At 46.8% G+C, this 16,722-nt stretch overlaps 1 protein-coding gene across 1 annotated transcript; it reads right to left on the bottom strand.

Annotated features, from left to right (window-relative positions):
• Positions 1-2,303: 2,303 nt before the first annotated feature.
• CASR (calcium sensing receptor) lies at positions 2,304-14,912 on the bottom strand. Its single transcript, XM_048504452.1, has 6 exons — positions 14,863-14,912; positions 13,476-13,767; positions 10,983-11,855; positions 10,089-10,316; positions 6,606-6,732; positions 2,304-3,205 (listed from the first exon to the last, which is right to left on the bottom strand). Exons 1-6 carry the CDS (start codon positions 14,910-14,912, stop codon positions 2,304-2,306), a joined length of 2,472 nt encoding a protein of 823 aa, XP_048360409.1.
• Positions 14,913-16,722: the final 1,810 nt, after the last annotated feature.

Below are 16,722 nucleotides of genomic sequence, written 5' to 3'. Positions count from 1 at the left end.
GGGGGGGGGGGTGGGGGGGGGGGGGGGTGGGGGGGGGGGGGGGTGGGGGGGGGGGGGGGTGGGGGGGGGGGGGGGTGGGGGGGGGGGGGGGTGGGGGGGGGGGGGGGTGGGGGGGGGGGGGGGTGGGGGGGGGGGGGGGTGGGGGGGGGGGGGGGTGGGGGGGGGGGGGGGTGGGGGGGGGGGGGGGTGGGGGGGGGGGGGGGTGGGGGGGGGGGGGGGTGGGGGGGGGGGGGGGTGGGGGGGGGGGGGGGTGGGGGGGGGGGGGGGTGGGGGGGGGGGGGGGTGGGGGGGGGGGGGGGTGGGGGGGGGGGGGGGTGGGGGGGGGGGGGGGTGGGGGGGGGGGGGGGTGGGGGGGGGGGGGGGTGGGGGGGGGGGGGGGTGGGGGGGGGGGGGGGTGGGGGGGGGGGGGGGTGGGGGGGGGGGGGGGTGGGGGGGGGGGGGGGTGGGGGGGGGGGGGGGTGGGGGGGGGGGGGGGTGGGGGGGGGGGGGGGTGGGGGGGGGGGGGGGTGGGGGGGGGGGGGGGTGGGGGGGGGGGGGGGGGGGGGGGGGGGGGGGGGGGGGGGGGGGGTGGTGGGGGGGGGGGGGGGGAGCTGGGGGGGGAGGGGTGGCGGGGGGGGGGGTGGGGGGGGGGGGGGGGGGGGGGGGGGTGGGGAAGGGGGTGGGGGGGGGGGGGGGGGGGGGGGGGGGGGCAGGAGGGGGGGGGGGGGGGGGGCCGGGGGGGGGGGTGGGGGGGGGGGCGGGGGGGAGGGTGGGGGGGAGGGGGGAGGGGGGGGGGGGGGGGGGGGGGGGGTGGGAGCTTAGTTTTCAAGCAGCTATATGCTTCTGATAGGAAAAGAGGGACTAACGACTCTACCGAAAAGCCAAGAGCGTTGATTTTTTCCTCCAACTACCTTCTGTTTCTGCTACCTAGAATTTGTATTAGTCGGAAAGCACAGAGGTGGCAAACTGGAGTGATCCTGCAACAGTGGATAATGTGAGGCCAGTATCTGACAGTTCTCAGCCAGGCCATCGTATATATGATATCGGTTGCCCGAGTTCTAAACATTTTCATTATAGGGCTGCATATGAAGCACAATTTGGTAAGCCCATAATTTTGTGGAAGAAACGGGACTGGGCCAGGTGTTTATATTCTTTTGCTTATAGCTCCGATCCAAATAGGTGCCCCACAGGAGGAGCTGAGTCGACGAAGTATAGCATTGAACACCTTCACGCGGATGGCATATACTGGTGGCCCACAGTGACAACACGCTGAACTAAGCTAGGGCAACTGTTGTTAGCCGCAGCGAAAAGCTAACTTCCTCATGTAATTGCCCAATTAAGGTTGCTAGTAAGAGTTATGCCCAAATATTTGAACTGGTTAACTTGTTCTATGGGTCTGTTATTGATGGTCCATGTATGACTAGGGGGTCTTCTAGCGAAGACCATTAATTCCCAGTACTAAAAACACACTAAAAACACACTACCTACATCTTATCTGGATTCTTAGATGTAGTTGAAGAAACTCTTTATTCACAGGACATCTGCTGTCCTTCTCAAATATGATTGGAGTTTGGGAGCATGGGTCAGGTTTAGAAACTTAGTTCATAAATATGCTTTCACAGAGTACTGCATTGGTTTGAAGTAGAATTTCTGTCAGGATTTGTAAAATGGCTGATAGGCAAACAAAATGGCTGAGGTATGTTCAGCTTCTCAGTTTAGCAGAAAGCATCATAAAGTTACGCGTTATGCAAAGTTCAGATGACAGTTAGACTTCAGTAGAAGAGTAACAAGCGTAGACCTTTGAAGGGATTGGTGGAAAGTTATGGACCAATCAGGGGATTGTTGCTGAGGCAGGATAATGTATCTAATGCATGAACCTGAGCCTGAACTGGAGTTGGGAACCTTTATATGTTACCTCCTACTCTGCATAATCTCTCTTCTGTAATGAGATGTAAGCTGTGTGCTTAAGAAAGCTGTGTGCTGTATACAGATCTGATAGAGAGAGTGTTATGATGAGAAGTGTTCTGTATAGGTATAGTAGTTTATATTGGTAGTCTTGTATACTTGCAACTCATTAAGTAAAGACCTTTCTATGGAAAGAAGATCCTTATGTGAAGAGTGATTTTTCCATGAGTGAAGAAAGATCCAGACCTTGTGTTACAAAATTTGATTCTGAACGGGGAAAAGAGACAGAATCATTGATTTTTAAATAATTAAACCTAAGTTTTCATACCATCAACAACATTAATTTTTATACAACCAACAGATGTTCCTGCCACTCTTCAACATAAACTCCCTCCCCCCAAAACATGAGTGTTGAGACATCAATTCTTGTTCCTCATCATCTGCTCTCTGCTGTTCAGCTCAGGCCTTAGTAGTATCAGGTAGCATTTGGGAAAAAAGATGCAGCCCAGCAGTCCAGCACTAGAGCCTAAGATAGAGAAGATCTCCACAGCCACTACATATTTTCCTTTGGTGCTCAGGTAGGCTGGGACAAAGGATATCCAAACACTGCAGAAGACTAACATGCTGAAAGTGATGAACTTGGCTTCATTAAAACTGTCTGGTAATCTTCTGGCTAGAAAAGCCACAATGAAGCTGATAGTGGCTAGGAAGACCATGTAGCCCAAGACACAGTAAAATATGGTGACTGAGCCTTCATTGCATTCCAAAATGATTTCCCCAAAGGTTGAGTGCATGTCCAGGTCTGGAAATGGAGGGGAAGTACTCAACCAAATTGCACAAATGCCCACTTGAACAAGGGAGAAGGAAATAACAACAGAATGTGCAAATCTCCTCCCCATCAATTTTCTAAAAATATTTCCTGGCTTGGAGGCCATGAAAGCTACCACCACAGTAATGGTTTTTGCTAAAACAGAAGAAACAGAGACTGAGAAAACGATGCCAAAGATTGTTTGTCGGAAGAGGCAGGTCCATGTTTTTGGCTGTCCAATGAACAGCAATGAGCAATTGATGCAAAGAAGGAGGGAGGTGAGGAGAATGTAGGTGAGGCTCCTGTTGTTGGCTTTGACTATGGGGGTGTCCTGGTGCTTAATGAAAATTCCAAGTATCAGAGCCGTGATCAGAGAAAAGAACACAGTTAAGCAGATTAACAGAATGCTCAAAGGTTCTTCAAAGGAAAGGAAGTTTGGGGTCTTGGGAATACATTGATCTCGATTGCTGTTTGGATAGTGATCTTCTGGGCAAGTGATACAGTATTCCATGTCTGTAAGAAGAAGATACACTTCATTCGTTCATTCGTTCGTTCGTTCGTTCGTTCGCTCGCTCGCTCGCTCGCTTACTTGCTTACTTATTTATTGGATTTGATATACCACCCCTTCCCCTAAGGGTTCTGGGCGGTCTACAGGTCAACAACAACAAAATCAACAACCACAATAAATAATAAATTACATCTTATTAAAACCATATTAAAACATCTAGCAACTCCAACCTTACAAATCTAATAACTTCCGTAGCCCAGCTCAGCGGCATTTATAGATGTAATTTCAACAATGGAATGGAATATCTTCTTCAGATGCGTGCACACACACACCCCAAGCTTATACCAGGAGTAAAACCTAGTAGGTCTTAAAGATGCCACTGGACTTTAAAAAAAATTCTGCTGCTTCTGATCAGCACAGCTACCCACCTGAATCTAACCTCAAAGATGCTGCAACCATTATTGGTTTCTTTCTGTCAGTACGAAACATGTTACATGAGCAGCACATATTACTTGTAGACTGTAACATTTAAAAGTAGACCTATACAAAATCTGTTCCAGGCACAGCAAGCTAAAAATACTTTCTGGTTACCATAGGATGGCTCTCATTGAGGGTTGCAAGTATTAGTTTAAAGGGCAACTTATAAATCTGCATCTTATTCCTGTTCACCATTCTGAATACTGTAAAATACTGGTGGTCCCTGGCCCCTCCACGATCCAGCTGGGCTCCACCCCGGCCAGGGCTTTCCGTGCCCTGGCCCCTACCTGGTGGAACAACTTCCCCTCTACCATCAGGGCCCTGTGGGACCTAGAATAGTTCCACAGGGCCTGCAAGACGGAGTTGTTCTGCTGGGCATTGGGGGAGGCCAACCGCTGAGATGCCGTCCCTGGTATGCTGTTTTCATATTCCATGCCAAGAATAAAACAGGCTTTGAAAGTCAAGACCAGCACCTTGAATTGTGCCTGGAAGCAAACAGGGAGTCAGGATAGATGGGCCAAGACTGGAGTGAAATGGTCCCCATGACCAGTCCACATCGTGGCTGCAGCCTTGCTGTGTGAGGGAAGTAGCTGATAACCCTCCTCAACACTATTCCCCACATTCCAGAAAACAACCACACATCATTTAAATGGTAAAAAGGTTGGCCATACCCATTTTATGAAACATATTGGTTCAAGATAAAGCAAAGCGTGAGGCGCAGCATGGGGGTCTGATCTGTGTGCTGGGCAGCCCGAGTGCTGTCCCCCAGTCACCTAATTTTTCTCCAGCCCGTTTGCTGAGGAAATCGTTTCCACACATTGGAGCAGCTTCTGAGATTCCGGATGGGCAGTTGCCACTTCCTGAAGACTCGTTGCTGGGGGCACAAGCATCCGGTCCAGCCGAGTGAGGGGGAAGAAGTTGGGACCTGGCCTTTTATAGGCTCCCGGCCCAGCCTCCCCTGACAACGTCATCGGGCCTGACGTCATTGCCGCTTGTCCAGCCCACTTGTGCAACAGCCAGGCCAACCTTACGAGCGCCAGGAGCTCGCAAGGCCAGGAAGGGGGGGGGGCAACCACGACAGGAGGCTGTCCCTTCCCGACCAGCAATGGCAATCAGGTAAGTCCCAGCTGCTCCTTTCTGTACCAACTGAAGTTTCCAAACCCTTGTTAAGGGCAGTTTAATTTTTGAGGACTTTGCAGTAATCCAGTCTAGATGTAACCATCTAGATGTAACCATGTGCCACACTGGCCAGATCTTTTCTGTCCAGAAAAACCTGCAGCTGGCTAACCAGTCAAAGCTGATAGACGGCACTCCTAGCCTTAGATTCCACCTGCTTATCCATAAGAACATAAGAAAGAGCCTGCTGGATCAGACCAGAGTCCATCTAGTCCAGCACTCTGCTACTCGCAGTGGCCCACCAGGTGCCTTGGGGAGCTCCAATGCAGACTGTGAAAGCAAGGGCCTTCTGCGGCTGTTGCTCCCGAGCACCTGGTCTGCTAAGGCATTTGCAATCTCAGATCAAGGAGGATCAAGATTGGGAGCCATAGATTGACTTCTCCTCCATCCATCTGTCCAAGCCCCTTTTAAAGCTATCCAGGTGAGTGGCCATCACCACCTCCTGTGGCAGCATATTCCAAACACCAATCACTTGTTGTGTGAAGAAGTGTTTTCTTTTATTAGTCCTAATTCTTCCCCCCAGCATTTTCAATGGATGCCCCCTGGTTCTAGTATTGTGAGAAAGAGAGAACAAGTTCTCCCTGTCGACATTTTCTGCCCCATGCATAATTTTATAGACTTCAATCATATCCCCCCTCAGACGTCTCCTCTCCAAACTAAAGGGGGTGCTCTTGAATCCAGCAGTAGGCTGGCTTTAAGAGTACCCACTTGTTAAACCAAGGGGCTACCTGGCCTCTAACAGTTGGGACAAGATACCTGGGAATAATTGTATCAACTGCCCAGGCCAGTTTCTCATTCCAGAGATCAACTGGGACATTGACAGGAGCATCAGCAGTGTCTACTGGAAGATCCCACATATTCATGAGAAAACCATTTGGATCTCTCTTGTCTGGAGGTCCATGATCTTAAATAGATTCTCTATCCCTGAGGAGTCTTGTAAGACTCCAAGCAGGTTGTGATCTATCCATGACAAAGGAAGTGTCATCCATTTCTGTATGCTCCAATCACATTCCTTCCACCCAGCACAAAATACCAGTTTGAGAGTGTGACTGCACAGTGTGTAGGTTCAGAGGTGGGATCCAGCAGGTTCTCACAGGTTCCCGAGAGTAGGTTACTAATTATTTGTGTGTGCCGAGAGGGGGTTACTAATTGGTGATTTTGCCACGTGATTTTTGCCTTAGTTACGCCCCTCCTCTCAGCAGTAGCTCGCAGAACTTGAAGCAGTCTAGCAGGAGGTGCACCGGCGTGTGTGGCAGCCTGTGCCTGCGTGCATTCGTTTCCCGCCCAAGGACTGGTGCAGCAGCTGCGTCCTTGCCACAGCCCCGCCCAGGAATGCCCCGCCCCCGTCGTGCCCCGCCCCGCCCAATTGGTGCTACGCCACAGTTTGAATCCCACCACCATGGGAACCTGTTACTAAAATTTTTGGATCCCACCACTGTGTGGGTTCAATATTACCAGAGGTAGGCCAAGGATTGACAGGGAGGCCATGAAATCCTGTGATAGTCCCAACAGGACAACCTGAGCATAAATGTATTTCAGCATAGCATGCTTGCAGTTCTAAACAAATGACTGAAAATCCTTGAATAAATGCACTATATAGAAACATATAGTCTTTCCCTCCTTTTCAGGATTTTCAATTCAACCTCATGAATTGTGGATATTGAAATTACCTTGCAGGTCTCTCAAACTAGCAGTCCCACAGAATTCCTGTACAGATGATGTGATGAATAGTTTTAACTGCACTTCGCTTACCGATCTGGTGTGAGATCCTCCCTTTGGGACAGGGAACACAATTGAAGCAGCAGAATTTCTCTCCTTCTCTTGGTTCCTTGCTGTGTCCTGGATGGCAGTAATCATTGCATAAGGAGAAGGGAGGCACCTATCCATGAGGAATGGAAGGAGTCACACTTGAGTATAGCAAAGTACATGTGGCCCTCAGAAAACTATTAATGAGCAGGCTATGACAGGGGGAAGAAAGGATGAAAGGAAGAAAAGACGTCATAGGGCACTTTCACACATGCAGAATAATGCACTTTCAATCCACTCTCAATGCACTTTGAAGCTGGATTTTGCTGTGTGAAATAGCAAAATCCACTTTCAAACAATTGTGAAAGTGCAATCAAAGTACATTATTCTGCCTATTTGGAAGTGCCCATAATACTCTGCCAGTCTTGAAGACGAACAGCCCAATCCACATCTACTTGTGGCATAATAAAATTCAAGTAAATAAAGATTTTAATAACCATTACATTAGGCATACCATATTGAGAATATGCAGTAAATGTAAACCTAGATTATGCCCCCAAATGCCAAGGTGGTTGTTGCCACAAGAAATACTAAGGTGGTTGTTGCCACAGGAAATGATTTTTGAAAAGAAATGGATGGGATACGGTGATATTCACAACTTCTCACAAGAGGAAGGTAAAAAAGAAATTAAGGCTCCTTCCACACACGCAAAATAATGCATTTTCAAACCACTTACACAACTGTTTGAGAGTGGATTTTGCTATTCTGCACAGCTTCAAAGAACACTGAAAACAGTTTGAAAGTGCATTATTCTGCATGTGCGGAATGAGCCTAAGAGAACAATGATTGTCAGAAGGCATTACTTGTGACTGGTTCCCTTATTTACAATTATCTGAGGCTGATTCCGCATGGGCCAAAAACAGCAGTTTGAAACCGGTGTGAAAATGGTGTAAAAGGGTTTAAAACGGTGTAAAAGGGTTTATACTGTTTTCACACCGTTTTCACACTGCTGTTTTTGGCCCATGCGGAATCAGCCTGAGAGATTTAAGTTAAATAAAAGGCGGTATGGTTTGGAAAATACCCAAACTGAATTTGAAATGCAATTGTGTGCAAATGGTGACAATCTTATTTCTCAAATGTATAATACATTGTTGCGGTATGAAACAGAAGAACAATAAAACTCTAAAAAACTCTAAAGAACTCTAAAGAACTCTAAAAAAACAGAAGAACTCTAAAAGAGAACTTTTATTAAAAGGCCCCTTCCGCACACGCAAAATAATGCGTTTTCAAACCACTTTCACAACTGTTGGCAAGTGGATTTTGCCATTCCGCACAGCTTCAAAGAGCACTGAAAGCAGTTTGAAAGTGCATTATTTTGCATGTGCGGAATGAGCCAAAGAGAGGAATATTATTTGCTGAACTGAGAGAGAGAGAGAGAGAGAGAGAGAGAGAGAGAGAGAGAGAGGCTCATTCCGCACATGCAGAATAATGCACTTTCAAACTGCTTTCAGTGCTCTTTGAAGCTGTGCGGAATAGCAAAATCCACTTGCAAACAGTTGTGATAGTGGTTTGAGAACGCATTATTTTGCGTGTGCGGAAGGGGCCAGAGAGAGCATTCAGTACTGAAGCCTGAGAGAAAGCCAGTCTGGGAGAGCGGGAAGGAGCTCGATGTAAAATAAAATCACCTCAGCAGAAGGTGTTACCTCAATTTGTTTTATTTGTAGTAACTTATTTCATGAAATGTTTAACACAAAGAAGATATATAAATAAAAATTTATTTCGTTAAATGTAAACTGGAATTCCACACTAGAAATTTCCTCAGGATCACATAGCACTTTGGAACTGCTATAAGCTTCCACACGTTATTTCAGAGGAATGTATAATGGAAAGGGGAAAGAAACAAATAAATAGACATTATTTTGAACCTGTTATATATTTGTAAAGAAATAAGAGCGGCTATCACAATTATCAGTAGTGAATATTACATTGGAATTTTTAAAGTATGTGGTTAAAGAGTGAGTGGTATTAATTTTTTACTGTTAACGCTCGAGGTAGATGAAATTGAGAGTCCTTATATGAAATGTACTTTTAAAAAGTGTGTGATCTTTTTCCTTTTCTTTGCACACACACAAGCCTTTATTGGCATACAAAACAGGACAAAATTTTAAAACAAAACAAGGTTAAGAAATGCAGTTAAAATTACTAATTTCCAGTATAGAATTTGCAAAAGTTACACAAAAGAGCACATCAGAGCTGTTCAGGAGATTACCTTTTCTTTGCTTTTTGTAAGCATTTTAGATCGAAATAAAATTTGAAGGGAAAAAAGCACTTCAGTTTAGAAAAAACAGAAGACTAACTGCTTGATCCAAAAGTAGTGGTGGTGCGGGGGGGGGGGGGGCTGTTCAGATGTGCTGCAGATTTGCTCCAGTGTCTTTGCCTCCTCGGCCGGAGTAAGCAGCACCCCTGCTGGCAGAGAGGGTAAAGGCACTTCCTCATTCCAGCTCCAGGGTAGCAAAACTCAGAGGTGGGTGCCTCTGTGGAGCTAAACCGGTATGCTATAAGATGCTAGCATGGGGGAGGGGAGGTGATATTCCCCGGGGTGGATCCGACTATAGTTGGCTACCCCTCAGGCTTTGGTGCTTTGGTAATGCCACGGCCTGGAACATAACTCTGTTTCAGGCAAAGTTGGGCTTTGCAGGTGGCTTGGGAATGTTTCATTTTTCTTGCTTCCCTGTGCTGCCTGGAAGCCATCTGGAGGTGGGCCACCTCAGGCTTTGGACGGGACTGAAAATCCCCCTGTTCTTGTTTCAGCAATGAAGAAGCTTCAAGGGATCTACATGCACTTTTTAGTGCATCTTGTTTTACCGCGGCACCAACGGGATGTGCATTGCTTAACTTCCTTGCAGGTTTGATGTGAATTAGGTGATGCTAAAATCACATAAGGATCACATCAACAAAACCTTAGCATAAGGTGACCAGATGGTCACCTTTGTGAACCGGGACGCGGGGGGGGTGGGGGGTAGGCGGCCACGCGCACGCATGCGCACGCAGCCTCAGGAGCGCACTGCTTTGGGGCTTGCCGTTTCCCGCCCTGTCACAGGGTGGCAAACGGCAAGCCCCAGAAGGCAGTGCGCTCCTGCGGCCGCGCGCAGGGGAGGCTGCCACACTGCCTTGCGCCCCAGAAGGCAGTGCGGCAGCCTCCCCAAAATCGGGACAATTTGAAGAACCCGCGGGAGGCGGGACAAATTGTTTAAAGGCGGGACTGTCCCGCCAAAAGCGGGACGTCTGGTCAGTCTACCTTAGCATCTCTTATACATCAGTTACTAATTCAGAGCTACTTCCTCCGGCCACTCAAAGAGGCAGTTCTGCATTTGCTACTTCAAAAATAATCCCTACAGAAAAATGTTGCGGCCTAAATTTTACTGATGGCCTGTTTGGATGGATGACTCTAGTTTTTGTCAGCTGAGGAGCAGTGCAGGTATCTCTTACCTGACTCAGAGTATGGTGCCACTCAATTTTATCCGGCTGCACAGTGAACTCTTTCCCTGCTGGTGCCTGAGGATCCAGCCTTCCGACTTTTACTCGGGTATAGGAGTTATTGGGAAAAGTGACCACATTTGTAATATCAAACCCAGCATCCAATTCTCCACGATCATTGAACACAATTTCATCTCCAGCACTGTTGTTGAACGATATTCTCTGAAGGAATGAGTATAGCTAGACAGGAAGAGACAGAGGATGAAAGCCACTGTAAAATTATCAAACATATTGAAACAGTGTATTGTTGGAATCACTGGGGTGTTGTGTGCTTTCTGGGCTGTACGGCTGTGTTCTAGTAGCATTTTCTCCTGACGTTTCACCTGCATCTGTGGCAGGCATCTTCAGAGGATCTGATGGTAGTAAAGCAAGCGGAGTGTGCATACCTGTGGAATGACCAGGGTGGGAAAAAGAAGAATTTGCCTGTTAACAATTGCTTGTTAACAGGCTAATGGTTCTTTCTCCCACCCTGGACATTGTACAGGTATATATATTCCACTTGCTTTACTACCATCAGATCCTCTGAAGATGCCAGCCACAGATGCAGGTGAAACGTCAGGAGAAAATGCTACTAGAACACAGCCATACAGCCCAGAAAGCACACAGCACCTCATATGAAAACAGCTTTCCGGAAGAGGTTTAAACTAGAATTAAACTTTAATCTAGAAGAAAACTACTTTAAACCTTCATTAAATGGAACGTTGCACTTTTATCTGAGTAGTTTTTTAATTAGTGCCATGTGGGTGTGGTGATGTGCTTTTGACGTTGTTGGTACACTGTGTCTCACCTGTTGGACTATGGTGCCCACAGTATGAGAAGGGACCTCCATCAGTGGCGAGAGATTACCTGCCAGGGCTCCACATCCAGTCTGCCCCTGTTCTCTTTTGTTCTGCCGCTGGCTGTGGATGAGTACATGGCGTGCAAGGAATGAGCTAGAGCATAGACGGCATTGTAGATACTGTAGCTGTGACCAGTCATGCTCATTTCAAAAAATGGCGCCGGCACAGACTCCAGACTCTCCTCCCCTGTGCATGTTTCATTGAGGTTTGTGGGATCCATGGAATTTGGAAAGGAACAGTCGAATATTTGTTCCCAAACATCCTTGATCGAGCCATCCCCTTTGGCCCAGAAAGGCGTTACAGTCTGGAGGAATTTGTGGAAACCCGTCAGCTCATTGGAGTGGATGGTGAAGCCCAAAGCACCATGAAGCATTCGTATATCAAAAAACTTCAGGATTATAGTTAATGCCAGCTCAACCTGGACTGTTGTAACCCACACTTTTCCTGCAGAAATTCGCTGCACGTATTCTTCTTCCATCATAAAAGACAACGTTTTTGTTGCCCATAGAATATTTGCCAGAGCCACAATGGTTGTAGTATCCCCATGTATAACAACTACATTGGTTTTTGTCTCCAAGAAATCTGGATTATTACTGATAAAGTGAAATATGGCTGCATGAGGATTATCAACATGCAGATTTTTTTTCATTCTTTCCATGAAGGATACACAGATTCCATTCCCGGAAAGCATCGGCTCCAACGCCTGCAAGAAACGTTCTCCATCATCGCCGTCGGAACTAATAAGCCCAACCCATTTCCACTGGAAATGCAGAAGCAACTTGACAATTCCCACATATTGAAAGGCTTCACTGGAGACCATGCGGTAGAAGAAGAAACGGGTTTCATCGCTCACGGCTGATTCAAAAGAACCATATGAAATCTACAGCAAAATTAAGAGTGCGATGAGAAGACATGTTTCAGAGCATACACCGTATAGTCTTGTTTCCATTTGATACTGATTTTCTCCCTAAAATTATAAACTCAAAACCATGAATGCCTTTATACTTTCTCAGACATTTAGTTAAAGTTCAATTAGTATAACCCTGCTGCTTGTAGAAAATGGTTTTGAAAATAGAGGACAGTCCATTTTTTAAACTACAGCCATGCTTCAGTTCTACTACTGCTATTGATCTTATTGTAGGGCACAGGTGTCAAAATCGCGGCCCTCCAGATGTTATGGACTACAGTTCCCATCATCCCCTGCCAGCATGATGCTGGCAGAGGATTATGGGAACTGTAGTCCATAACATCTGGAGGGCCGCGAGTTTGACACCTATGTTGTAGGGGATACTGCTTAAGGAAATCTACTGAATGTTGTGGCCATAGCATTAACAATATATAATTATATTCGTATTGATTTAATATGTGGAGAATTATAACCTTCCACAACTATGTGGGAGAATTTGGCATACTGTGTAGATGCAAAAGCCACTTGAAGGAAGGAGGAAATGAAATCCCACAACTGCAGCACAAGGAAGTTATACTACCACTGATACTGTCCAGCCACTCAGTACCAGCTGTTCAGCTGAGGACATGATGAGCTGTTGGCATCCAAGGGATAAATTATGAGTAATCACAGTTGTGTGCAGATGGTGAGACCCTTCTCCGGCAAATAACACACCACAACGACAGGCTTGGAAATGGATTGGGCCGCAGCCCAATTTATTAATTAATAACATATAATTATATACAGAAGCTGGGCAGCAAACGGGTCGCAACATCAAACATTCCCCAATCTCCATTGGGGCCTCCTGCAGGAAGCTGGGAGCTCCAGGGGCGAACCCCCTTCAACCCTTCCTGCTGCTGGGGGAAGTGGGACCCGGCTAAGCCTACTGGCTTGCCTACCGGCCCGCCGTACCCTCCCCCTTGCTGGGGTGTCGGGCACCGGCTAAGCCTACCGGCCGCCTACCAGCCCAACCCACCCCCCACCTGCTGGGGTGTTGGGCACCGGCTAACGCTCTTGAGTCTCGGCAGCCAAGAAGGCCGAGCTCAGGGTGTGGGGCCTCTTATACTTCTGCTCCTCCCGCCTTTACGGCTCAGAGCCAATCATTGCAGCTCCCTGCAAAACTTCTCTGCCAAGCATTGCACCTTGCATGCAACCTCTCTTTGCCTCTTCTGCTCACCACAGCCGCAATGGCTGCCCCCGTTGAGTCGGTTGCTGCTATTTGCTGAACAAAGTATGTTTATCAGCCAACATCTTGTTGTAAAGTTCTCCTTGCCAAAAGTACTACTTTTCACGTTATCGTTTTTTTCTTTCTGTTAGTGTGATTGTGGCTGCAATCTATAAAGGGCACACTGGTTACATTGAAATTACTAACAAATGAGATTGTCTTCTACCACTTCAACTGAATCACAAATCTATTCAGGGTATCCACAACTAAACATGTCTGTCGTCATGATACTTCTGCTTTCTAACCTTAACTTTACTACTAAAAAGAGTGGGGGGGAGCAACTAATGTATGAAGCATGGGGAAAACCGATAGTCTTCCATCGAATTCACCTGTGGAATCTTGTAAAGTCTTAAGATGTCTGCCATGCGTGAAGAGGAATCAGAATCAAGTCCTCCAATGACTCCTGCTACATTTTTTGGGATTCCACATTTGTAGTTGGGTATATAGTGATGTGACTTGAAGAGCAAGTCCAGAGTTTTATGATAAGTCACCTTTGCATCGTTATAGTTGTCATGGATGTGGAATCCAAGGGTGATGTTGGGCAAGATCTTGACGTTGTTATTGATCTCATTGACAGCAAATACCATGGCCAGGAGGTGTTGATACAACTTGGTTAGAAAGCTGCAAACAAAACAATTTGGTTCACAAGAGAATTCTGCACTACATTGACTTTTCATTTTTAAAATCAAAGTACAGCTTTTGAAGTGCATAAGAAGGTCTCTGCTGGACCAAACCACATGTGTGAAGGCCCTGGGAAGCCCACAAGAAGGGTCTGGAAATAAGAGCTTTCTACATGGCAGTGTGTATTCAAAACATTGTCAAAGGCTTTCACGGCCGGAATCACTAGGGTGCTGTGTGGTTTCCGGGCTGTATGGCCGTGTTCTAGCAGCATTCTCTCCTGACCTTTCTGGCATCTTCAGAGGATCATTCAAAGCCTTTACTAACACTAGTCATGGTGTAGTGTGGTGAAGCTATTAAGAACAGAAAGACTCTAATCTGGAAAACCAGGTTTGATTCCCCACTCCTCCACAGGAGTGTAGGACTCTTCTCTGTTGAACTGGATTTGTTTTGCTGCTCCTACATATGATGCCTGCTAGGTGACCTTGGGCTAGTCTGTTACGGGGAGAGAAAGGGAAAGGAGTTTATAAGCCCCTTTGAGTCTCCTCACAGGAATGGAAGAGAAGGTATAAACCCAACACTCCGCCTCTTCTTCTCTACCTTCCTTTCCCCCTTCTTGTGAAATGGTGTAATTTTTTCAACCAAATTATTAAACTGCATAGTCTTCACCATATCATGCGTCATCAAGGATTCTGAATCAAGAATGCTTTTTTAGGCTTCTTGCACTGTTGCTTATTCAACTCCATTGATAGCCATGTATATAGCTACATCTATGTATGATATCCCCCCCCCCTCATTTAAAAGAAACTGCTAAATTTTAACTTAACGTCGTGGTGGGGGATTACTTATCTTGGAATATCAAGAAGAAGAGAAAGAGTTTGGATTTATATTCTGCTGTCCTCAACCACTTTCTAAAAATCTGGCCTAGCCACGGCCAGGAAGTGAAAAGCAACCCTGCCGTGTGCCCTGTGCAAGTGGGGTATGAAAGTCCATAGGCTGTGCCACAGGTTTTGCTGGCATAAGTGTGCGCTGGCAAATGGGGGCTTTCCTGGCCTGAAAGGGCTTGGGATGCCAACTAAAGCTGCCCCTTGTGAGCACCTCTTCAGCGCCAGCATGGGCCTTCTGTGCCGGAGGAATGTTGGCGCCATGGCTGCAAATTCACTCGGTCGTCACACTCCTGTGAAGGTCCCTGTCTTCACCATCAATACCTCTGCGCCAGTGTAAATGCCCCTTATGCCCGTGCAGCCGTCACACTGCCTCCTCAGCAGCTTCACCCTCTCCTTTGGATTGCACTGTAAATAACTTATGAAAGTAAACTCCATCCTGCACTTTGCAAAGTGGGAACTCTCAGCACATATACCCAGTCATCTAGAGCCGTGGTGGCGAACCTTTGGCACTCCAGATGTTATGGACTACAATTCCCATCAGCCCCTGCCAGCATGGCCAAGCCCTCTTGACCCTGGCCCTTTCCACTCATGCAGAATAATGCACTTTCAATCCACTTTCACAATTGTTTCCAAGTGGATTTTGCTATTCTGCACAGTAAAATCCAGCTGCAAAGTGCATTGAAAGTGGATTATTCTGTATGTGCGGAAGGGGCCCCTGTATGCTCAGTTCTGCACGTTCCATAATGGTTTTCACAATGATCACTATCAATTCCTGTAGATACATCTCTGTGGCTCATTCCGCACATGCAGAATAATGCACTTTCAAACTGCTTTCAGTGCTCTTTGGTCCCTTCTGCACATGCAAAATAATGCGTTTTCAAACCACTTTCACAACTGTTTGCAAGTGGATTTTGCCATTCCGCACAGCTTCAAAGAGCACTGAAAGCACTTTGAAAGTACATTATTCTTCATGTGCAGAATGAGCCTTTGAAGCTGTGCGGAATAGCAAAATCCACTTGCAAAGAGTTGTGGAAGTGGTTTGAAAATGCATTATTTTGCGTGTGCGGAAGGGGCCTCAGCGTGTGTGCTGTCAAGTCATGGCTGATATATGGGCCCCCCCTTGGGTTTTCAAGGCAAGAGACAGTTGATGGTGGTTTGCCCGGACCTGCCTCCTCTTGGACTTCTGAGAGAACTGTGACTGGTCTAAGGTCACCCAGCAGGGGTCATGTGGAGAAGTGAGGAATCAAACTGGGTTCTCCAGATTATAGCCTGCAACTTTTAACTACCACACCACTCTAGCTCTCTGGATTTTATATCCCCCATTTTCGGCTAAAAGGAAACTGCTGTCATAAATCATTAATATGAATTAATTACTTACAGTGTCATCTCAACAGACTGCTGAGAAGGGTTTTTCTTGAAAGAAGATTCAGGATTATTGACAGCAATATATGTTGTCATCCCACCAAGCAGGATTTTATCCGGTTGGTACCACTCATGTTGAATTGGAAGGGGATTAACCCGTGCACAATTCAAAGTCTGCCCTTCCTGCCCCATTTGAAAGAACGGCAGAAAAAACAGCAGAGACTCCACCTGAATGATAGCAAAGCTTCGCTCAAGAGGCTGACTCTCTTTCCGCCCCACTCTGCATTGTCTCCAGGAGTTACACAGGCTTGCTTGGATTATAGATTGCCTTGTCAACTGTTAAATATCTTTTAGCTGAACAGAGTTCAAAAACACGTCCCTAGTCCTCCTTCATTCTAGGTATGACTAAATGTAAAGAAGCATTTCAGATGGTTGTTGGTTTAATTTTTATGGAACGCCTTTTGGAGTTCAACTAAAGCTCAGACTGGGTGAACTAATTATAGTGATTTCGATAATTTTAGGCAAGACAACCGCTTCTGGAAAGTTTATTTGAACTCTGTGTGGAATCCTCGGGGGCAGAACTTTTGAAGCAAACCTGTTTCTTGGAACTCGCCACAATTTCTCCATACTGAGCTTTGCTTATTAATTTGTTTCTCTCCCCCTCCTCTTTATTAAGAAAATAAGAATGCACCAAGATTGTGACTGGATC

The sequence above is a fragment of the Sphaerodactylus townsendi genome, linkage group LG07 (assembly GCF_021028975.2).
Source record: "Sphaerodactylus townsendi isolate TG3544 linkage group LG07, MPM_Stown_v2.3, whole genome shotgun sequence".
Lineage (NCBI taxonomy): Eukaryota > Metazoa > Chordata > Lepidosauria > Squamata > Sphaerodactylidae > Sphaerodactylus > Sphaerodactylus townsendi.
Note: the sequence above shows the minus strand (reverse complement) of the source record. Positions and strands in the feature narration are given on the sequence as shown.

Excerpts from the sequence above, each read along its gene's own strand:
- CASR (XM_048504452.1), bottom strand. The coding sequence starts at position 14,912 with ATGGCGCCAACATTCCTCCGGCACAGAAGGCCCATGCTGGCGCTGAAG. Across the intron at positions 10,317-10,982 it reads TGGATGTGGAGCCCTGGCAG|CTATACTCATTCCTTCAGAG; the intron begins GTAATCTCTCGC and ends CTTCCTGTCTAG. Across the intron at positions 3,206-6,605 it reads GAGGATCTCACACCAGATCG|ACATGGAATACTGTATCACT; the intron begins GTAAGCGAAGTG and ends TTCTTCTTACAG.